At 53.6% G+C, this 22,608-nt stretch overlaps 8 protein-coding genes across 8 annotated transcripts; 5 read left to right on the top strand and 3 right to left on the bottom strand.

The window, feature by feature from the left end:
• Window positions 1–522: 522 nt before the first annotated feature.
• Window positions 523–1,242, top strand: CTAM01_09093 (uncharacterized protein; the record flags this gene model as incomplete). The annotated part of the gene is made up of 2 exons (XM_060525113.1): window positions 523–907; window positions 989–1,242. 2 exons carry the CDS (start codon window positions 523–525, stop codon window positions 1,240–1,242), a joined length of 639 nt encoding a protein of 212 aa, XP_060380295.1.
• An 826-nt stretch (window positions 1,243–2,068) lies between these two features.
• On the top strand, window positions 2,069–2,971 carry CTAM01_09092 (uncharacterized protein; the record flags this gene model as incomplete). Its single annotated transcript, XM_060525112.1, has 1 exon — window positions 2,069–2,971. The coding sequence occupies one exon, from the start codon at window positions 2,069–2,071 to the stop codon at window positions 2,969–2,971; it is 903 nt and encodes a 300-aa protein (XP_060380294.1).
• Window positions 2,972–10,621: 7,650 nt separating this feature from the next.
• On the bottom strand, window positions 10,622–11,855 carry CTAM01_09091 (uncharacterized protein; the record flags this gene model as incomplete). The annotated part of the gene is made up of 5 exons (XM_060525111.1): window positions 10,622–11,152; window positions 11,212–11,283; window positions 11,322–11,378; window positions 11,565–11,725; window positions 11,792–11,855. 5 exons carry the CDS (start codon window positions 11,853–11,855, stop codon window positions 10,622–10,624), a joined length of 885 nt encoding a protein of 294 aa, XP_060380293.1.
• A 2,023-nt stretch (window positions 11,856–13,878) lies between these two features.
• On the top strand, window positions 13,879–15,150 carry CTAM01_09090 (uncharacterized protein; the record flags this gene model as incomplete). The annotated part of the gene is made up of 1 exon (XM_060525110.1): window positions 13,879–15,150. The coding sequence occupies one exon, from the start codon at window positions 13,879–13,881 to the stop codon at window positions 15,148–15,150; it is 1,272 nt and encodes a 423-aa protein (XP_060380292.1).
• A 757-nt stretch (window positions 15,151–15,907) lies between these two features.
• On the bottom strand, window positions 15,908–17,968 carry CTAM01_09089 (hexokinase-1; the record flags this gene model as incomplete). Its single annotated transcript, XM_060525109.1, has 3 exons — window positions 15,908–17,471; window positions 17,588–17,605; window positions 17,781–17,968. The coding sequence occupies 3 exons, from the start codon at window positions 17,966–17,968 to the stop codon at window positions 15,908–15,910; spliced, it is 1,770 nt and encodes a 589-aa protein (XP_060380291.1).
• A 1,238-nt stretch (window positions 17,969–19,206) lies between these two features.
• CTAM01_09088 (uncharacterized protein) lies at window positions 19,207–20,346 on the top strand (the record flags this gene model as incomplete). The annotated part of the gene is made up of 5 exons (XM_060525108.1): window positions 19,207–19,656; window positions 19,728–19,807; window positions 19,878–19,924; window positions 19,987–20,222; window positions 20,278–20,346. The coding sequence occupies 5 exons, from the start codon at window positions 19,207–19,209 to the stop codon at window positions 20,344–20,346; spliced, it is 882 nt and encodes a 293-aa protein (XP_060380290.1).
• A 46-nt stretch (window positions 20,347–20,392) lies between these two features.
• Window positions 20,393–21,434, bottom strand: CTAM01_09087 (scavenger mRNA decapping enzyme; the record flags this gene model as incomplete). The annotated part of the gene is made up of 2 exons (XM_060525107.1): window positions 20,393–21,300; window positions 21,365–21,434. 2 exons carry the CDS (start codon window positions 21,432–21,434, stop codon window positions 20,393–20,395), a joined length of 978 nt encoding a protein of 325 aa, XP_060380289.1.
• A 496-nt stretch (window positions 21,435–21,930) lies between these two features.
• CTAM01_09086 (uncharacterized protein) lies at window positions 21,931–22,215 on the top strand (the record flags this gene model as incomplete). Its single annotated transcript, XM_060525106.1, has 1 exon — window positions 21,931–22,215. One exon carries the CDS (start codon window positions 21,931–21,933, stop codon window positions 22,213–22,215), a length of 285 nt encoding a protein of 94 aa, XP_060380288.1.
• Between the last annotated feature and the right edge of the window lie 393 nt (window positions 22,216–22,608).

The following is a 22,608-nucleotide window of genomic DNA, read 5'->3' as shown; positions in this document are numbered from 1 at the left end:
CGCCGCCAAATATAAGACTAAATGGCGTGTTGGAAAGAGTTTAGATGTTGTAAGGCCTCAAACGCGATTAAATGAAGAAGACGTCTGACTGCTTGGCCCTTGAATACAGTAGGTGTTTGGTTTCTTTGAATTATACATGTAGATATCTCAGTATTCTATCAATCGGGGTCTCTGGTCACTGAATGCTCGAGGTATCGCCCTGACAACCCCGCCAAAGCCCATGACCCAGCTACAAGTCAGATTGCTATGGAGCGTCTGGTTCGATAACACATAGGAAAGCATCACTGGTAACCGCGAGGGGCTAGCGAGGTGGACCATGTCAGATGATGTCTTCAACAAAGACATGAACAGCGTTATTGTGATCTGAGAATTCATGGACCAAAGGTATCCAGACTCTTTGACAAAGAACAGCGAACAGTGAACCTTCATATGGATATTTAATCTTCTCTCGCTCGTCATTACCATGTGTTTCAATCTAGGTCTATCCTATGTTCGCCATCTTCCCACGTCACGTTGCAAAAGATGGAGTTATCAAATGATAGCAAGAATGCTAACCAACACAATAACGAGCTCACAATCTTGGAGTCAGACGCCCAAGAGACATCTAATGATAAAGAAATCCACTTAGCCAGCCTTACTAGGGCGACAACCTTTATCTTTGAACTCGCGATGGTGATGTTGGCACGCGATCTCGCAGGAAGCAACGAGTTGGAGGAGGAACTTGCCAGCCTGAAGAGAAGCCTCCGCAGGCTTCAGAAATGCCAGGAAGGGCACATCATTCCTGCTAAGAATTCAGACGATAGCTCCGACGAGGGCGAGGGCTCTAACACGTACCCAAAGGTAGAGGGTAAGTGGCAATCTGAGAAGGGCAAGACTTTGTATCGCATCTCTGGGATTCTTATGTCGAGTAAGTGAAAAGGGCTCCCCTGGAAGTATAGTAAGTTTCTCTTGTGACTTGATGGAAGCTAACAATGCACCCCGTGTTTAGGGCTCATGGCTCCATTGACTTGGACAGAGAAACCATTTCCCCGCCTTCAAGCAGTACGTCAATTTATCAAGGAGACAGAAGCCGGAGGCGGAGATATTGTGATGCATTACCTTCTTACGGCCCCGTTGACTGCCTCTGACAATGGCAAAGACCATATCTGGCCCATCGCGCTTAATTTAGAAGCAGCTACCATACATTTGATGAAGTTGCAGTACGAAGGATACTCCAACCCTGGAGTTGATGAATGTCTTTGAAGGGCATAAGAGAGATCGGTCGAAGACCTCACGCTCACGGAGTACGTTTGCATTTCTATGCTATTTGTGCCAGCTGCCTCTACTTGACTAAACACCATTGTAACAGCCCCTCGGAGTTTGCATCGTCAATCCTTCGATTTAAACGGGCGTGCAGAGTGTCGGACAAGTCATTCGATGCGTGGAAGGAGACTGAACTGCATCCTGACAAGTACGACACATCGTTCCACCCATGGTCGGCGGGTTGGATCGAATATATGACAGCTATGAGGAGGGCAACTTACATGGAATTCTTCATGGATTCATCATCGGTTCAGAAAACCCAGACAAATCAAAAAGCGAACGAATGAACACAGCATGTCTGTCGACTTGCGCCCTCTTCCGCGGCCTCATCGACGTCATGACGACAGCGGGGTATTTCTCAACGACCCCGCCAAAGCTCGCAACCTGCCCATAACTTTCGTTGCTGTCAGCACCCGAGATCAAGTTAGCTATATATGTCATATAAAAAGTCTTCAATAAAGTCTCATCAAAGTGCTTTAATGATTGAAAATACCAATATCGAGTACAGACGTGAAGGCTGGCGCGACTCACCATGTGGCCCAATGATGAATCATAGACCAAAAAAACCACCTAACCTCAAAAAACCTCACACGACATTCCTCACCCTTCAACTTCACTCATAAAACAACCTACCTCATCCCCGTCCATCGGCCATTCATCACAATCCATCACAACCCATAAACTCATGACCATCCGAACCCTTTCCACCCGCCGCATATCCCAACTAACCCACCACCTCCAATCCTCACCCAGCTCACCGCGCAACATGTCCTCCTCCCCATCAACAGCAAAAGCCTCACCAGGCCCAGCGCCCTGGCGCGCCCCCTTCCTCAAAAACGTAAACGACATGGCCTCACCAGAATTCAACCTCGCAACAATCCACTCCTCCTCCTCATCCTCTTCCTCTCTCACCCCCCGCCTCCGCACCGTAATCTTCCGCGGCCTCTGGGCCTCCCTCCCAGTCAACCCAAAAAACACAGCAGACCTCAACCCGCCCCTCTACGAATCCGACCTCCTGACCCTAACAACCGACGCCCGCATGGCAAAAGTGCCCGACTTCCTAACTTCCAACGGAGAAAAAGACGACATCAAAAAATCAGGCGGCGGCGGCCCCGTAGAAGCATGCTTCTGGACCGACGCAAAAGTCCAATGGCGCATCCGCGGCGAAGCCTTCCTCCTCGGCCCGGACATCGACTCCTCCTCCGGCGCCAAAGCGCTCCGCGAGCACCTCCTAGCCCGCATGCGCACCGTCACCCCAGCAGACGCCAAACGCCGCCGCGAACAAGACATCCCCTCCGGCAAAACCGTCATCGGCACCTCGGAACAGGACTGGTCCTTCGCCCGCGAGGTCACGGCGCACTTTGGAAACTTATCGCCCATGATGCGCGGCACCTTCCGGAACCCGGTCCCGGGGACGTCCCGCGCCGCGAACCCGCCCTCGGACACGCTGAAGCTGGGGCAAAAGGTCGAGGACCTGGAGGACGAGGTCGCGAGGGAGAATTTCCGGGTCGTGGTGATTGTGCCGACCGAGGTGGATCAGACGGACTTGAGCGCCTCGGAGGACCCGAGACGGTATCTGTACCGGTTTGTCGGGGCCGAGGCCGAGGGGAAGGAGACGGAGGGTGCGGAGAGGGTGAATGGGTGGGAGAAGATTGAGCTGTGGCCGTAGATGAGAGGTCTCGGTGACCATGATTGGATTAGATCCGTTGACTACTCCGTGTGCAAGGTAGAATCAAGACATCACTGGCTATAGACTTTACGGTCCAACAGGAGGCGTCGCAAGCTACCCAAAGAACATCATCATTCTGAGCCCATTTCATGCGCGCCTTCACATCATCATCGTACAATTGTTTGCGCCTCAAAACGTGGAAGATGTGCCAACGGAGCGCTAGCCTCAAGCAGCAGACCGAAAGTCCGAACCCCCAGGTCTTCGTACTTACCGAAACAACTCTCATAACTTGGTCAGACTCGTCACAGAAAAAGCAGATGGCTGACTACCAAGTACTAGTAGGTACCATGTTGCATGTCGCACGTCGAGGGGGGAAAAAGTCAAGCTACCAGGCCGAGCCGTGCCGTGCTTACACCCCCTCTTCAAAGGTTCACCGGTCGATCAGAAGAGAGAGAGAGAGAAAAAAAAAAGAGACCGGACACATCATCCACATTGCGACTCTTCGCCCGAAGCAGGCCTTGTTCCCTTTGCTGGCGCTGTTGGAACAGGGGTGTGAGAGAGAAAGAGACTCTGAACGAGTGTTCCAACACCCAAGTCTCCGTAAGTAAGCTGGGCAAGGAGTGGTACTCAGCGGGCCCCAATGGCCGGCTCCCGTTTTAGGAAAATGGTACGTCCGATGGGATCTGCATGACTGCGCGGGATGGGAGATGTTCTCACGCATGTGAGAGGAAGGAGAGAAAGCAAAGTTCCCCATGAAGTCCGAGTTGGCGAATTGGGATCCTTGCGGATAGGGTCTTGCTGTTGCGACGTGTTGTGACCTGTAACTTGTCGAGGCCTGTTGGTCGAAAGAGTCGGCTGCCGGCGTATGGAGTAACCATCACTACCACACAGTAGATATGCATGCATGTTTCCACGATACGATAGAGCCGCTGCTGGACGCGCGGGCTTGCGTGATCGCGATGCGGCGCGTACGTACCAAGTATGGTAACAATTCTCCGAACCATGGATGAAGCAAGGCGCCGAACGACGCGGGCATTGCTGCTTCCCGTCCGCGTCGGAAGCTTAGGTTCAATTTTAGTTTTGGTCTTTACTCTTCGTCAACGCGGCCTCTGGAAGGTCGGATACGGTCGGGTCGGTAGTCTGTATCCACAGCAATTCTGTCCCGGTGGGGGAGAGGAGAAACTCCAGAGGGAGAAAAAGGGTAAATTGAGCGAGGGAGAGCAATATCGACAAAGAATCGTCTCGAAGACGGCCGCTCATGGATAGCCCTGCCACAAACCACATGGCACTTCCGATCAGAACAGCCAAGCTTGTACTCCAACCTCTTGCAAGTCAACCGATCCCAGGCGAGCTTCAGAGGATAGGGGAGCGACTTTACGGGGTTGAAACGAGATGAAGAACACTTGTTGACGGTTGACCACGTCTGTTCTTCCCCCCATCCACCAAACTTGTTCCGTTGCTCGTTGCTACTGTAACGAAATCGACGGGTTTTGCATCCCGAATAGGGCGATCGCACCGATGAGCGGATGAACATCCCCAGTTCGAGTGGAAGCTCTGAGTGGGCGGACGCTAGCAGACGATAGCCACCAACCCCTCGAGAGCAAGAAAAAATCAAATCAAATCGTAAAGCCACAACTTCCCAGCCTGTCCCCGTCGCTAGTCAGTCAATTCCACATGGCAGCCATGATAGCTCTAAACCACAAAGGAGAGCGCTCCCCACTCCGGATCTGGCAGCGCTGATTCCGCGAATACTTGGCGGGCGGCCGGCCGTCTTTCTGCGCGTAGCGTGATTACAGGGAGAAACAAGTTGACTAAGAGGTTAGGCGAAGGAAGAGAGCAGGGGCATCTCTCTCTCTCTCTTGTTTTCACTCACTCACTGTCCAGACTCCAGCAGCCTGCTTCCTTCTTGTTCCGGCGGGTCATTCAGGACACGAGACACGAGACTCGAGGAAGGGCAGCAGATATCAGGCCATCCCCACGAAGAGGATATGCAGCCCCATGTGCGATGACAAGATGCATAGTATGTCTGTACTTCGTGCTTCGAGAATATGCCCCGTTCGGCCCCGGGCCCCTCCCCTTCTTCGTGAATCGCGACGGCAATGGCGTGTTCAACAATTCGCCGTTTTTTTTTTTTTTTTTTTTTTAACTTCGCGTTAGAGGCAATACGGCGTGTCGGTTGAACGCGTGGGTATGTCAGGGCAAAAATGTAGCATCCGTCTATAGTTCGAGCTGCAGCTAGCGATCGGTATCCCCTGCGTGCTGTGGGTGACTCGGTGCCAACTGCCACTAGACGGTTCCGTCCTGAGTATGTGATTGATGGGTCGTTGGCGGAAGCGCGCGGAGTTTCTTGCAACATCGTGTGCGCGCACTGCGCGAACAAGACGGGCCCTGTTCTGACTCTGGATTCGTCAATGGCCAGGGTCCCCAAACTCTAAACCGCGCGACAGGGCCAAGTTGTTTTCGTAAAGACGACGCAGCTCACTGAGCTCTAAACTCATAAATCACTGCGGAAGCTCCCCCGCGCGCGCTTCATCAGTTGTCTCCCACGTGCGTGTGAGGCTGTCGACGGCGCCGGATGCAAAAGGAGGCGGCGTTCCATCAGCGGTCGGCCCCCGATCATCTCCGCATCGTACAAGCCGATAGCCCCCCAACGAAAGACGATCCGGCACATGCATTGCTCGCCTAACCGCCGAGGCAGCATCACGAGATCAGGTGCCGTGAATCAATGGAGCTCGCTTGTGTTGATTCGTTGCCTCCTACTCCAGCGTGTCCCGTTCTTTGTCGACATACGACAGCTCGTAGGCTGCCAACCGATTCTATTGAGGATCCGCCTTGTTGCAGGCCCTTCTCCCTCCCAAAAAATGACTGTATCGCACCTCTCAAGGGGACGCTGCCACTCATGTAAGCGGTGCAGCTAGGGAAGCTGTTGGTGTGGATGGGTGGCCCCTGGGAGGTTTACATGCAGATGAGAGATGATTTCGTAGGATAGCTGCCACACTGTGAAGAGAACTTCAGATCGATCAGAGCTTCAAAGTGGCCTCTGCCCCGTCATAATGAGCTTGCAAGTAAAAGCCTAGTTAGGAGTCAAGCAGCGCTCGTGCGTCGTCCTCAGACACTTTAATTTGTCGACGCTGCAATTCGGCCAAGGTTCCTCCTGGATTTTCTCGAACACGTACGCGTAGTCGCTTCGTCCCGCGGATCGACTTGAGTACCGAGTGCTATCCAGAACGAGTGCTGAAGAAGGAGCAGAGTTACTTACTGCAGGTTGGCCAAAGGAGGAACAAAATGCTTTTTCCTACATGTGCTTCGGCACCTATGCTGCTTGCTCAGTGCACTGAGCCCTGTTACATTTGCAAGTCAGTTCCAACACGGACGGAGGTAGCATGCCGCAATGCGCGTGTTTTAAGGCTATGAGCGACAACATGCAGTGTCAAACGTCAGATTGATGACTTTCCTGATACGCAAGGCCACTCTTGCCCACCTGCGCGAGTGGAATGTAGTCTCTCTGAGATCGGACATGGCGCCGCATCGAACTCGGAGAAACCTGCCGCTCGTCATGGGATATCGCAAACCGCGCAGCGGCCAATATGCATGTCGCCGTTCTCTGAACAAACTCGGGCGTGTGGGTGCTGGCGACGTCTTTGTATGGCTGAAGATGCTTCACCGTGGTTTTCGGGTCTGGTACCCAGTCCTCACCCTGTCGCCCTGCCGATGAGCTGCATTGCGTGTTCAATTCGTGAACTCCCAACGTGAACCAGGGTAAAGCTGCCCTTTTCTGCTTGCCGCAACATGGGACCGAGTTTGCAATAGGAGCTCCACCAGGACACATCTTCTCCAAGCCGTTTCCGCCCGCTATACTCGCGGCCGCGATGATACCGGAAGACTTGGCCGACTTGAACTTGCATCATAAACCCTCAGCTGCCCGCCCAGAGAGCTTGCCGCCACCGAATAAGGGGTCAGCGTTTGGAGGGTCAACTCAATGGCGCTGCCGCTTTCATGGAAACACAGGGCTGATGAACGCTTTATCGTTGGCAACTTGCAGACTTCCTGACGACTTATAGGCTGTACCTATGTACCTCTACTTCGTAGAATTCGGAGAAATAGGTGTACGAGCTGCTTTGGTCAGGGTGGACTGGCGCATCTTGAGAGAACGGGGGTCTCCCTGACACCAGTATCAACTGTTTCGCGGGCACCTCTACTAATCGTCTCAATGAGTTGCCTGACTTTGCCCCGGTTGCTCCGGGCGGAGGGAGCCGGGCAGCTCGTTCGTTACAATTGACAGGCTGCCCGTCTCGTTGTGTTCTCATTTGACCGTTTCTAGTTAGACGGTCCGATTGGAGACTGACTGGGCTTCTGCTGCGTCAGAACATCAGTTGGCTGTAACCAACAAGTTTGCGGGGTAATAATGTGTTCAGCAGAGTTGACTGATGCGCTCACCGATTATCACCACACTGGCTAGACACGCCCTATAGCGGGTTGTGTGTAGGCATAGATACAGACCGGTACGTCCATCCTAGGTAGTCCGTTTTCTCAGACCCTTCGTTGACAAACCCCGTGGAAGCCCGGACAAGGTGTAATTATCAGATCGGTAGCCGGGCGATTGTGGCTTGTGTCGTTAACCTTCTTCATCTATGAGTACGCGTGAATAAGCTCTTAACCGTGGACAAGGTCAGTGCCGCCAGCCACCTGCGTTCCCTCTGCCTCGCTCACTGTGAAGAGTATTCGACTTGTGTATCCGCAGTGCGTAGGCGACCGGCCTTGACGAACATTGGCATTGTCAGCCAAAAACACCTGCGATTCATCTTATGTATTACTCCGTAGACTTCTTTGAGCGAGAGCCCATATCGGGTGGCATAGGATGCGCAGGAGCCAAGAGCCAGAAGTGAAAAGACGTAGAACCAGTTGCTGGCGGTCTGGCAAAACCGCCAACGCATCAAAATAAAACTAACTGAATGAATGATGGGTCAGATGGTTGGGACTAGAGGCGGGCAGGCCGCTTGATCTGCAGCGGCATGCATGAGCAAGCGAGAGAACAAGGAGGCCGCAAGAGAGGATCGCACGCTGCAGGCATCGAGTGGATGGACAGGTGGCCGTTGGATGCATGAGCTGCAGAGACAGCGTCGTCTCCCCGCTTTGATTGATGAATGAGGGAGGCTGCGCCGGCCTCGTCCATCGGAAGTCTGAGGCCCGGCTATTGGCGTGGATGCGGTTCTCACCAACGAAAGCACTGAAGACGTGTGCGTTTTGTGATGGAGAGAATCCTCCTTTTGAGGCTCTGAGCGTCATTTCCGGTTAGTGTTATCAGCAGCGTTGGATGATTCGGCTTGGAGTTAAAGGTGCCACTGGAAGAAAGTGCCGTCGCATCCTCATCCAACTGCCATCAGCGTTGGGGACTGGACCCTGGACCTTTCTTTGCCTACCAATTGTTGCTGTTAATAACTCAAGGCACAAGCCAGACTTGGACAGTTCTGCAGTGCAAGGTCACGAGCGGCGGACAAGGTTCGAGCTGCGAGATTGAACTCTCCGGGCGTCTCCTTTTTTGCCTCGCAATAGTGTTAATCTGAGTTATCAGTACGAATGAAGTCGGGCAAATTCCCTAGGCGTGGTGAGACCCGAAATTGAAGCCGTTGACCAGCCGCCGATGGCCAGAATGAGCGTCTGGACAATGGCACGAATACCTACGGAGTCGAGGAGGAATAGGGCTAGCTAGTAGTGGCGATCGACGGGGCCCGTTGCTTTGAGATGTTTCATCCTTGCTTGTCTCCGCTAAATGATTTGTTCGAGAAGGCCTGGAAGACACTGTGTTTGGTCCCTTATCCGTACACTTTGTGGCTGCGGTCTGGAAGCTCGGAGCTGCGTTCGCCATGGTCGAGCGACTTACTGACAGGGAGGGAGGGGAAGAACAAGAGGGTTGCAGCAGACTGTGATTTTCGAAACCGCTTTGAGGATCCAGAGGTTGAGCGATGAGGACTTCCCGGACGTATAGTGCGCTTGGTTTGGTTTCCAAGCATAGCCAGCAACTGAGCAGGACTGACGGCTAATATGGTATGATCCATGCCCTTAGCATCAACTCTTCTCGCTTTTCGATCCTTTCGGGCCTGCTTTCGTAGGCGGTTTTGTGTTGTCGTATCTGTGGTCGCCGATCTTCTCGGCCGGCAGCCGACACGGTATCTCGCATTGTCCGGCAGGCGGTATTCTTCCCGTGATAGACAGTTGAAATGGCACGGCCGCCCGAGAGTTTTGCAGTTTTGCAATTCAACAGCGCCGATCGTACACCAGCCAGTCGCAGGCTCTGATGTTAGGTTGTATTTAATTCCTTATTATTGGCGCTGTTAATAAGACCTCAAGCACGGACATGGCAAGGGCAGTCGATGGTCCACTGGCGCCCGTGCAAAGTTAACGGCGCAGACGGCACCGTATGTCGGAGCCACGTCCGATGTGAGAAACTGAGAATTTCTATGAAGGCTGGGGCGGTGACGGCTGCTGCCCAAGAAGGTTTGGTCGATGTGCCGAATTCGTAACGTGATAGGGCTAAGAAGGCACCACTAGGTGAAAACGCATTAGGTGCAAAAGAAGATTGACGACTCGTCATTTTCTTATGAGACTAGGTCTCGGGGTAGACCACTAGTATGTCTCTGATTAGCGCTGCTTGGGTATGTCGGGCATCCATCATTCCAATCGAGAAACACGAAGAGGAGCCCTGAGGCTTTTGTGAAGACTGCTTGAGCCCTGAGCAGCAAGGCAAGGCAAGGCAAGGCAAGGATGTCATGTGCCAGAGCCGGTGCCTTTGTGTTGTCTCCAGAGACGGCTGATGGCGTTGCGCTCCTCATCAGAAAAGGCTGCGACTCGGCGGGGGAACAGGACGCGGACTCTGGGCGTCTGGTGTAGGTAGTGCAAGCAACGGCCGTAAACCTCCTCGACGTCGGGGGCGTTGCATGGTAAGTATCGTGTGGGTGATGGCCGGGTGGTCAGTCAGGTAGGTACATAGGCGGCCGGAGGAGGCGCTTTTCTGACTCTGCCACTTCCGTGCCGCACTTTGCATGTTGCCGCAAGACGGTGCAGCTGCATGTCAGTGCTAGGCCGCCGGGGCTTGGCCATCCGTGGCCGTACACCAACGCCTCGATCGAAATCGGAAAGGTTGAGATAAGGTCAAGTACGTAACGTTGTGTCAGCCGGTCTGTGGAGAGCCGCTGTGTTATGTGAGGAGAAGTGTCCCTTCACACCGTTCTCAACAATCAATTGAGAGTTGGATTTCTTGCTGTGATTTTGGCCAATTGATGGCTGCACTGAGAACGACTGACTCACAGTGACGAGACTCCCTCATCGCTGTGATCAATGTGCAGTTCATCCGCGCCGATGAAAGATAGATCTCAGCTCCATGTTGTAAAAGCCTATGGTGGTTGGGTAGAGAAACATTCTGGCTTCTGCCAATGGCGAGATTGACCGTACCTAGTTAGACTTTTGATAGACTTTTGTGTGCGGGTGTGCGTACTTCGAGCCCCACTGCCATAGGTAGTCCCTGGCGGCGAGACATTAGATTGAACGTCGACCGTTGAGCCCACTGCCTCATAACCGCCCTCACTAATACTCCATATTACTCCGTACAGGCAGCGTACATGGAGAAGAGCTGGCTGGGGTCGGGATCTGCAGCTATTGTGTTCGCGAATACGTTCCATGCGACGTGCCAGCGTGCCCATCACTTCTGCCGCGTTGAAGCCATGTGGGACGGATAGAGCAAGTGATGCAGAACACCACACCAAAGTGATATTCTCGCGGGACCACGTTCTGTTCCTGAAGCAATGGCGGCCAGTCATTGAACGATAGCTCAATGCGCCCCCAGTGATGACGGCTGGTTTTCGCAGTGAGGGTACAGGAAGTGGTGGGAGACAGTGAAGTAGATGTTGCTTTGAATCGATATTCTCGACTTCGAAAGATTTGACTTGGAGGGTTGAAGGCTAGTGTAGTACATAGTACAGTAGCGTACTGGGTAAGGGCCAGTGAGTAGCGGCAGGCCCCGTCAGAAAAGTAAAGCTCAAGATCTTCGCGCGGCGTGCGGCGTGCGGCCTGCAGGTGGATGGAGTCGCTAGTATTCATAGTGCCATGTACTATGGAGACGAGGCGGGCTTCAAAAGACGATGAGCCGCCATTCCCCCGTGTCAAGTCGTCGTCCAGTATTATCCGCTGGCAGACATGGAGAAGGAGATGGACATGGATGTCCAGGGTCCTGTTTTTGTTGTGACCGAGAATGGAGATTTCCGATTCTCCCTTGCATGTGTGGACAGTGTGGGTGACTGAGTGCGTTCGAAACGATCATAAGATCAAGCGTGAAGCGTCTATCAAGTGTATGTAGACGGGAGTGTGAGATGCCAGAGCCGAGAGATTGGAAGGTACATCCGAACCCCGGCATCCGTCTTTTTTGAAGCCAAAGCCGAAGCACTTCAACTTTGTAGGTCGTATTGTATTGGAATCTGATTATTCGAAAGCGAGGCAAAGAGAAGGGAGGGTGGACGTTGACGTTGACGAATCCAATGAGACGAGATGAAGATGGAATACTCCGTACGTACCTTGCCTTACACCGTTCGTGGGTACGTACTGCAGAATACTCCGTGTCCGTTCCTTCCATCTTGATTTTGAGATGCTGAGGCAGCAGGTGGTGGTGGTGGTGGTGGGTGTGACCTGGAGGTGAGGTGTTTCCAGTCTGCGGTACAGACTCACAGAGTACGTACCGTCCGGTTTCTTCCCTAAGGTAGGTACCTATAGGTAGGTAGGTAGGTAAGTTGTGCGCTTCTTTCCTTCTATCCATCCTTCCACCATTCCTTCCCTTCCCTTCCCTTCTCCTCCCCTTCCCGTCCGTTGTCCCCTTCCCATTTCTATCATCCTTCATCCATGGCTCCTTCTTCCTCACAGCGACAACAGTACCCCCGTGAGATCCCCCTGTCTTGCGGAAAGAAGGTACGGGTATGGGTACTCCGTACGTACCGCTGATTTGCTGACACCACGCCCCTGGTGTGGAGTGTCCGTATGTCCTCTTGGCCCTTGCCCGGCCTGCCACCTCCTCACTCGCTCTCTTCCGTCTCCAGTCTCCAGGCCGATGCGATGCAGCGGTGGTCCTTCCTTGCCCTCGTCCGTCCCTTCTCCTCATCCACCCCTCCCCCCTGCTCTCTAACGATGGGACTCCACGTTGGCAGTACGTACCTCAAGACTCTGGTTCCATCTCAGGTCCTCTCCTCCCCTCCTCCTCTTCTCCTGCTTTTTTGCACTGGCTGCATTTGCTTTGCATCCTCTCTGCATCGCTCTCGCATACTCCGTACACACACCTACTAAACACACGCATTCTGGCACACATAACAAGTACAGTATACACAACACACACAGCAAACCTTACACAGAGAGAAACAGACGAATAATCGTACCTCTCTCTATTTGACGGCTGCCTTCTCTACCGCTCTTTCTCTCCCCTCTCCAATCTCCTCCTGAGCTGTTGAACAAAGTCCCTGGGTTCCCCCGTTTCCCGCCCTGCCACCCCACCATCCTTCATTCACATCGCACAACTCGGGGTTCCCTCTCTTCCTCATAATTGATGCTCCCTCTTCCATCTTGTCTCGTCTTTCTCTGTTCTTTGTGCATCATAACGTAGCCTTTGGGTGTCCCCCTCTCCACCATCTTCCGAAGCATCTTCCGAAGCAGATACACATCTGTGCCACTGTCTTCTTGCAGAATCATCTGCCTACAAACCTCGCCACAAACCTCCATACGGCACAACATCCGCGCCATACCTCACAGATACACGGTAGTCTTTGTTTGAGACCCTCGATCCAGCCGTTGAGATCGAAAACACTACGAGTCTTCCCCCCTGCCGACTTCCCCCCTTCAGACTCCAGAGTAGCATCAAGCCGCCTCACCTCGACAAACAAGCCGCCGCCGAAATTCTCCTCTTCACCTTTCCCCTCCCAGCGCTAGCGGCTTCTGTTAGTGCCATTGAGTCCTTGACCCCCATACCTGGCCGCCAAGCATACGAAGGCATAGAAACGGTACATCCATCCACTTGGCCGCATTTCACACATGAGCGACACCGACCTAACTCTCTTCTGATCCTCGTAGGCTTGTAGTACGGATACCCATACCTTAGCCTCTGTCCCCCCCAAACTATCTTCCTTACCGACGCTTATTACCTGTCTATCCATCCACCAATCCATCATCCTTCATCATCCACATACCTTACTTTATATCTCACCTATCCTTTTCCACCCTCGTCCACATTTCCCATCAATCCGAGGCTTGGACGCTTCCCGTGCAGATCTCGCCTCTGCTTCTAGTTGCCGATCACACTCGTCCAATTACGGCTCCTTTTCTACCGACGCCTTTAGCACAGCATTCCTCACCACCTATTTTACTGTCTGTCACTTTCTGCCCGACTCACTTTTGCTACGTCTTTGCCGGCACGAGACCGCCGCTAGCCTCGATTCTGATTGCCGCCCAAGTCCAAGCGCAAGGCTTCTTTTTTACTCTTTGCTCTAGCATCGCCTGCTGTAGGAATCATCGACTATTGAGCATCTACCGACTTTGGAGATTGTCGCACCACCACACTCGCGCGAGAGAAGGATCTCTAGATACGCCGACGCTTGCTGGCGGACCATGCTTCACCCATAAGCGCGTCGATCTCTTCCTCTCTTCCCACCATTCCCTGTCGACGACTCTGCAACGCCGATCATCGCCCCAGAATCCACCAAAGAATCCCCTCAAAACCTGCTTCATTCGCTGCTACGTTCCATTGCTGGACAGCATCCCGATTCAAACCTGCCACACTTTCTACAACTAGACGTTGAGGGTCCCCAAACACTCAACGCCTAGTACTCGCTGTAGCAATCACGGCCAGCTCACAAAAGAACGAAGACCAAGACTTGGTCATGGACGCCCTCAAGAACATCGCCAACAATGTCCCCGATTGGCTCAATCGTCTCGACGAGCTTGGGGACCAAATAGACCAACGTCAAGTTGAGCTCGCTGCCCTTGGTGCAGACAGCTCGTCGCGATCAATCAAGAACCGCGGCTCAACCGAATCACTCAAGCCAAAGGACGAACCCGCCAATGCTATCCCTCCAACCGACGACGAATTGAATGCCGAAAAGGCCGACGCTCAACGAGCCACTGGCGCCAAGACACCTCCCCAAGATGAACCGAAAAGCAACGATCAGCCCTCTAGCCCAAGCAGCGGCACGCCATCTGCCCTCAAGAAACAAACCGAGCAAGCAATGGCCCTGGCACAAGCTCGAGCTCGTGCTATAGTAGAGAAGAGACCCCGACCGAATTCCGTCCTTTCAGTTGAGGAAGGCGCGCCGATCAAGTACCGATCACGAAAACTGGTTATGGTCTACTACGACAGCTATGTGCAGCTCTTTTTTGAAGAGCTAGTCAAATTTGTGTCAGCTAGCCGCAACCTGATGCGCAAGGCCAAGATGGCAGCAAAGGTGGCACAGATTCGTCGCTTGGCGGAACAAGAACTACCCGAAGACGAAGACGGCGATAAGGCTGGCGATCTCCAGCCAGATACCAATACCAGTGCCTCCGACGCGCTGCCGTCCTTGCGGTACATGAGCACAAGGCGGATGGGACCCGGCGGTCGGAGGGGTCCTTCATTTACGAGAGCCGGACAGGCCGGCGGTGGTGGTGCAATGATGGGTGATGGGGGCCCGGATGCCTACGACGAGCTGGACAAGTGTCTTGAATACGTGCAAAATCAGTGCGAGCACGCGGCACACCAGTTCCTGCGTGATGGAGAGTGTTCAGAAGAAGTTGGCAACATTCAACGTCGGTTGGCGGAGACAAAGGAGCTAGCCCTGAAGGAGATGGAGCGAGTCCAGAAAGAGGAGCCCGAGCTGCTGAAGGCGGCCAGTGAGGCGAACAAGGTGCGGACTCTTCGACCAACGAGCATGCGGCGGGAGCTCACGGCCGCCAAGGACAGCAACCCACCCATCACACCTAGGAAGCTCGAGGTTGATGCAAAGATTGAGGCCGATACCAAGACTCCAGTTGCTAAGACGATCGAGGTGGACATGTCGAAGCCACTTGAGGCAGACGATGGGCCGATTGAGGCCGACAACGACGAGGGCATTGACGACATGGAAATCACCCTGCCGCCTCGGCTGAACTATCGATCTACGAGGGCGATGCGTGGCTAGACGCCATCATCGGATATTGCAACCCATTTACAAAAGGCATATTTCTGTTTTCTTTATTTTAATGAATGAAACGGCCTCACCTGGGGATAAGAGGAGCATTGACTGGGAGGCAACGAGAACCAAAACGGGGGCGCGGGGGGAGGGGGGGTTGGTACGCACGTGGACAGAAGAGGGTCAAAAGATTTGCCGCCGATGATATCAAAAAACAACATGCATAGCATAGCGTCTGCTTCTTCACCATCGCTCGAATTGCATAGGAGGTCGCTTGCGTCGTACATATTTGAACTGAGGAGGGATTCTTTCTGGAAAGAGAAAGAGATGGCGAGAGAGTTGGGTTTACTGTGAAGCACAAGGCGAGGGAATCACATTTTATTTTACTGTCTTTAATAGTACGGAGAAGAGGACGGGCCTCGAGTCAACCGTCTCGGGTACAGCAGCAGCAGCAGCAGCAGTGTCTAGCTGATCTGCCGAGTCAATCGAAAGGTTTCTTGCATCATGATGATGTCTGCTTGTTGAGTTCGTGCCCTGTATGCCAGTCTATTGATGTATCATTCCATACTCTACTCCGTAGAGTAAGTGCGTATTCGTCATCCATACGTGAAAGGCACTCCCGATATGCCTCATCCCATCTCTCAGTTCTCTTGTTCCTTCTCAAGATGATTATACCTCATGGTACAGCAGGTAATTGAGGCGGGCAGATAACCTCTCGTTCACACGACTGGAGCCAAGTCTTTATGTCATTTCCCTTCTCAACATACTATGTTTCTTGCCGAAACGTTTTCCTCGTGGCGGCCACGAGGATTCCGGCGCCCTTGATCCCGCCGTCATGGCAAGGGCTCAGGACGATTCTCACCGGCAGAGGCGACTGTGATTCCGGCCCGCCCGCAGAGTATTCTAGCTTCACGATCTTGTCCAAAAAGTCTTGTGTGTCGGCGAGGTAATCTTGGAAATGGGAGATGCAGCCACCCGTGTAACCGACACCTAGCTCCATACTAGGAGGAATGCCTTGCTTCCGCTGCTGGTGGTGGTGATCGTGTTGGTGGTTTTCGTCTTGATGATGATGGTGGTGGCCCTTTGGGACAGGAGGTGGTACGTCTTCTGCGAGTTTTAAGAGGGCGAAGGTGGCGGCTGCGACGATGCCTGCGGCACGGATCTCGATTGCTTTTGCGATGTGGTAGAGGGCTGCCGCGATTGTTGGTGTCCATTGGAAGGGGGTGGATGGTCCCGTTCCTGCTTCTATCTCTCCTACTGGGAACTGCTTTTCCAGCATCGACTGTAGAGGGGACGGGTCGGAAGGATTGTCATCGGCAGGTTTAAAGTGGCTCAGGAACGTCGTCGTCAGCGCGTACCTCGTGAGCAAGCCTTCTGGTAATGAGGATTCGTCGAAGCCAAGAACGGTACGGAGGTAGTCAACTAGAACGAGGCGACCCAGCTCGCCGAGATAGCGGCCGGCCGTCATGTATTCCAGGGGCTGGAAGCCAGCAATCTCGCCCGGTCCGACGAGGGCTTCGTCAAGGGCTGTGTCCCATGCTGTGATGAAGCCCAGTTCGCGTAGGGGTGGAGCCGTACCGCGGATGCTCCATTCCGTGTTCACGGCGATACGAATGTGGCCAGCGGGTTCGCCAGGGAGGGTACTCACGGCTTCGGGCCATTTTCCGGGGCCTAGGGCGGTGAGAGGAAGGGAAATGGTGGCATTGCAGCCTGTACCGACGATGAGGCCCATGCTTGCCTTTTTGATAATGAGGGACGGTAACTTGGATTCAGACTTTGAATTTGTCTTGGGACTGGACTTGAACTCGTCAAATAGATAGATGAAGGTGATTAGTGTTGAGACGGAGTCGTTTGATATAGCGGCGGCGTGGATGGGGGGCAGAGGGCTGCTGTGGATTCCGTTGGATTGGGCATTGCGAGCCTTGTCGTAGCCCCTGATGAGCAAAGGACCTAGCGTTGCGTAGCCTTTTATACTGAAGCCTTTGCCCATTGTCATGATTTGCGCTTCGGCAATAGAGCGCTGAATCATGGGGAAGCTGAAAGTGATACCCATGGGAATGGACTCATCATCATCGGGCAGGAGGGACTCCTTGCGGGCATTGCGGACGACGGATGCGATACGGGCGCCAATCCAATCGAAGAGGAGCTGGGGATCCCCTTTGGCATCTGCTTTGACGCGATCGTCTATGGGCCATGCTTCCTCTTTGAGTTTGAGGGTTGATGAGGATGAGGTTCCATTGGGCTTGGGCTTGGATGAGGTTGTCTTGTTGGTGTCTGTGGAGTATTTGCGCCCGAGCTCGACGAGGCCTACCCTCAGATTCGTTCCGCCGCTGACGTGGAGGTTAGCGATTTGATTCATTCTTCAGAGAAGCCTTGCAACATGGCGAGATGCGCATTGAGGGAGACGGTTGGAAGAGCTTGTTTGGGGAGGGCGCAGGCAACGTACATGTCGATGGCCAAGTGTCTATAATGCGTCGTTAGCTTCAGTATCAAAGATGGCAAATCACACACCAATTTCATCACAACTTTCCACTACTCCGGGTAATTTGAAAGGGTTCTCTAAAAGAGATGACTGGCATCTCAGGAAGTTGGGCGGAGTCGAGAAAGAATCGAGGTGTTAAAGGAGGGAACCATCATACCTTCCACGACCTTCCTGGCTGACATGTCGTAAGATGGACTCTGAGATGGGCGTGGAGAGGAACTGATCCTGGGCGTGAAGAGCGAGGTCTTTGAAATTGGACAAGAAAAGGCTGGACAGTGTATGAATCTTGTGGGCATCGACCTGGAGGGGCTGCAGGAAGTGCTGCAGGGTAGAGCCGGGATCCATGTCGTTTGTGCTCAAACGCGGGGGTCGGTGGTGAGGCGTGAGTGAGGCGCGAGGCGACGAGGCGATGAGGCTGTTTCCTACGATTGTGTGTCTGTATAATGATCTGTAGTTTTGTCTACTGTGTATGTCACTCTGCAACCCTTGCTTTGCTTCGCCGGGTCCAAGGCCGGTTGCTTTGCTGGACGGGTGTTCGTTTGCGGATTAGGTAGGTATGCTCGCTTGGGTGGCTGAAATAAAGCTTTACAGGCAGAGAGTGGAAAACGGCTTCGTTGTCGGGAATAAAGAAATCTAAAAGTTGACTCTGACGTTTGAAGTTGCGCAATGTGTGGAAAAGGAGATGGGAGAATGACAATATGGAGCATTGAGTATGGAGCAGGGCACGTTACACTCAGCTGAGATGCGCCTGCTCCATCATCCACACCTGATGTCCTTGCCGTTGTAGCTCAGCCCAGAACAGGAAGGGGAGAGGTCCTCTCCTCAGTGGAAACTTGAAAGCAACAGCGGGCCACTGAGTCACTTCCTCCAGGTAGGTACATATGACATGAAGCTGCACGGGTACTTTATTCAGGTACCTTTACCATCTCATGCTTGCTTGACATATTTCATACATTCAGCATCTCTTCTTGTGGTTTCTACGAATAAGTGAGAGGTTTTTTACTGTTCAGTCGACACAAATAAGGTCTGATGAGGTCAGATGGGTAGGTACAGTCGAGGGGCAGAAGTACCTCGCACTGTTACATCAGCGCCAATGGATCCTCTCGCACCTGACGATGGAATGCAACAGCTGATAAGATAAGGCAGTGAGGAGCTGACGGGACGGGAGGTTCGCCAGGAACAGGAAGCCCCCCGCTGTTGCCCGTTGATGCTGATGGCGTGCCGCTGGACGCGGAGCTTACAAGGTGGAGATATAAGAGTACTTTGGCATTGTGCTAGACTTCTGTGTAATCTCATGTACTCTGATAATCTCATCCAGCGTTTCCCCATCCAGCTAGCGTCGACGTTCCACCAACGTCCGCTCCGTCGTTGCTAAGGGTCTCTCTGTAGAGATCCTAGACTCTTATTGGCTGAAGAGTGCATTGTGCATTGCGCGCATCCTGCGTCTCTGTCGCAATCTCACAGACACTCACACACCGGTGCCAGTGCACCACCACCACCACCACCCCTCGCGACGTGATCCTGTCATTACTAAACTTTGCTTCGGGGGGACCTCTCGAACATCTGCAGCTCCTCTTCTCCAAATGGGGGCGCATCGAGGCTGTTCAGAACACCGCTCCGTCTACCGTCAACAGCGCCAAGAGGAAGCTCGATCCCAATCTACTATCGACCCGACGACTACGACTACGACTACGACTACTCCCGCATCCAAAACTCCTTCTCCGTACCGATACCCCGAGTCCGAATACCCCGTTGTCATGGACGAAAAGCGAGACTATTACGGATACCGCACATCGACACCTCCTCCCTACCCGGCCATGTCTGCGCGGATGACCCGGAGAAGGGGCATCTTGCCCGCCCTGGCTATGGCTGTCTTGTTCGCCTACTCTCTGTGGAATTACCTGCGCCATCCCTTGAGCAGCAGCACTAGCAGCAGCAATACTCGCATCGTGCCTCAGGAGCCGCCGGTCGAGGTTGCCAAGAGCTTGGTGCCTTTGGAGGCGCACATTATGAGCAAGTGTCCGGATGCGAGGGTATGCAATACTCCATGTCGAGATGAAATTTCTATGATTGAGGAGAGGATGCTAATGCCATCCGTGTTTAGGACTGCTTGAGAGATTTGGTTCTGCCTACCATGGTTAAGTCCCTCGACAAGGTCAATTTTACCCTTTCATATATCGGCACGTAAGTAACGACCCTCCTTCTGGGCTCTGCAATGGCCGACGACACTGTGACTGACGATGCCACTATCCAGACCGACCGAAAATGACGGCGTAGACTGCAAGCACGGCCCTGCTGAGTGTACGTTTGCTCTTACATAAAACACAAGCCGCACTACATGTGAATGCTAACCTCGACGACAGGCATGGGAAACATTATTGAGCTTTGCGCCATCCATCTCTACCCCGATCCCAAGATCAACCTCGGATTCACCATGTGTCTTACCCGTGAATACAGCGCCATCCCTGACCGTACTCTGGTCGAGGATTGCGCTCTGGAGCACGCCATTGACATCAAGGCCCTTGACGACTGTGCTACCCAGGACGATGGTGGCTTCGGCGTTGGTATGCTGCGTGACAGCGTCCGCCGGAGTAAGGATGTAAGTCTTGCCCACATTTCCCTCCTATCTCATCTATGTCTAATCAACTGTATAGGCTGGCGTCACCAAGAGCTGCACCGTCCGTCTCAACGAGGAGATTTACTGCATCCGGGACGGCGGCTAGTGGAAGGACTGTCCGCACGGTGCCGGCCCTAACGATCTTGTCATCGCTATTGAGAAGTTGTACCGTTCTGCTTAGAGTTTTTGAGGGGCTCGTACACCTCTGTCCATAGCTCGCTGGCTTCGCCAAGTGTGTAACTTAGTGCAATACCATCCATACCCGCCTCCTCATCTCCCTTCATGATCTCGAGCGTCTCCACGATGCTATCGAGACCAACGGCCTTGCCGACCGCCTGCGTCGCGCCGGCTTCCAGCTGCACGTGTACAATGTGAATGTGGAAGTGGTAGTACGTCGGCTGGTAATGGACGTAGAGCTTGAGCTGGTCGATCTCGATGTCGGGGTACTGCTTCACCGTCGCAGCCAGCAACTTGGCCTTCATGTGCTGCAGCCAGGGGATGTGCTTCTTGCGGAGGTCGCGCAGGGACCAGATGTCGCGGCGCTCGACGAGAGCCAGCAGGTGGAGGCCCTCGATCGTCTTGCGGTCCCAGTTGAGGTCCGGGATGAGCAGGAACCCTTCGTCGCCTTGGGTTCCGAGCTGGGTGCGGTAGATTACGTCTTCGACTTCGGTGCGGCCTTCGATGATGTTGAAGACCCAGTCCAGCCGGCCGTCGCCGCGCTTGCGTTGCATGTAGGGGCGGATGTGGGAGGCGTAGAGCTCTGGCGTCTCTGTGACGAAGCGGACGCCTTGTTTGCTGTATTTTTTGATGTGGGCGGCGGTGCAGGGGTAGATTAGGTTTATTTTGAGGTCGGCGAGGGAGGTGTCGGTGGAGGTGGAGGAGGTGTTGGCGAGGTACCAGTGGTAGATGTCGTTTGCGCCTAGGTTCGTGATGGAGGACAGGGTTGTTGGGGTTGCGGCTAGGTAGGAGGGATCGGCTGGGAAGGGGGCGCGTTCGAGGATTAGGAGGGCTGGGTTTGAGTCGATCGTTCCGAGGAGGGAGGTGCGACGGCCTGCTTGGTCTGGTGAGGGTATCGTCAGTGTTGGCGCCCGGGAGTTGGTGGTGGCGGTGTGGCTAGATCATACCTTGGTTGAGGACGCGATCGAGCTTGAATTTAGGAATTAACGCCTCGGCGTTTGCTTTAACGTCTGCCATGGTGTCGATTGGGAGTTTGAGCGGAACCTTCGAAATTGGATTGTACCTTATCGTGAGGTGAGGAAGTTTACGCGGCGGGCTGGACGGGACGGGAGTTGACGATGGAAAAAAATGGCGGGATTGGCACCCGGGTTGATGTGGCCGAGTGGCATGAGTACTACATACGCCGCAGCAGGTCCTGACCCCGCGACGGGCTACCCCGCGGTGGGGCACCAGCTCCTGCCATTGTCGCCGATGCTCGTCGTCCGCTGTCCCTGCCTCCGTCCAGTGTCGATAATTTGGGAGGAAGGTGCAGAATATCCGTACCCTGATGGCTTTGATGATTTCGACTCAATTCTTTCCAGTCATCTCATCACTCCATGATCACTTCAGCCTTTCGACATACGATGTTTGCTGCACTCGGCTCTCTGAGCGGCACACTGCGAAACCAACAGCTAATACGGAGTACAGATCCATACAAGCCACGAATATCAGATTTGCCTAACAATGAGATAAGATGACGTACGACTGCATACTATGTCTTGTCATTTTTGTTTTGTCCAGGTATTCAGATACCACCTCTGAGATGTACTCAGTGTCAAGGCTGACGTGTAAATCCAGGTGCCACAGCCTGCTTGACCCGGAATCGAAGATCGAAGCACGGCCCGTCCAAAGCCGCTCCGGAGCTCAAGTCTATCCGACTCCTCTCCCAAGCCCCGTCCCGGGCCTGTATTCAACACAGCCGTGGACAGTGGTGGAGACGACACATCAAAATCAATCATCGGGCGAAGACATTCGATGACTTTGAGATACAGTGTCATCTTGCACTGACCACGTAGTACTTCGTTTGATGAATTCGAACAGATTGCGATCGAGAAAGGAGGACAGGACAAGCCATATCGCCGCGGTTTCGGCGTTTTCGCCTCGGGAAATTCGCGCCTTACTCTCGGCGGCGACGGCGCAGCGCGACGAAACAGCACAAATCGCTCGCCGGCTTGTCAACCTCCCACACTATGCAAGGCGCACTGCTTGGCGGTTTGACGATGTGTAACCCGGCAATATTCGCGCAACGAGCGCGATTACTGCGTTCAACATTGTTGATTATGACAGTGACGATGCATCGAATTACCTCCACAGCGGCAGAAGGACCGCAGCACTGAGACCACCGATACCCGCAAGAACAGAGTTCAGGGTC

The sequence above is a fragment of the Colletotrichum tamarilloi genome, assembly GCF_030869305.1.
Source record: "Colletotrichum tamarilloi strain Tom-12 chromosome Unknown Scaffold_34.1, whole genome shotgun sequence".
Classification (NCBI taxonomy): Eukaryota; Fungi; Ascomycota; class Sordariomycetes; order Glomerellales; family Glomerellaceae; genus Colletotrichum; species Colletotrichum tamarilloi.
The sequence above is the reverse complement of the archived record's forward strand: the minus strand, read 5'-3'. Positions and strand labels throughout refer to the sequence as shown.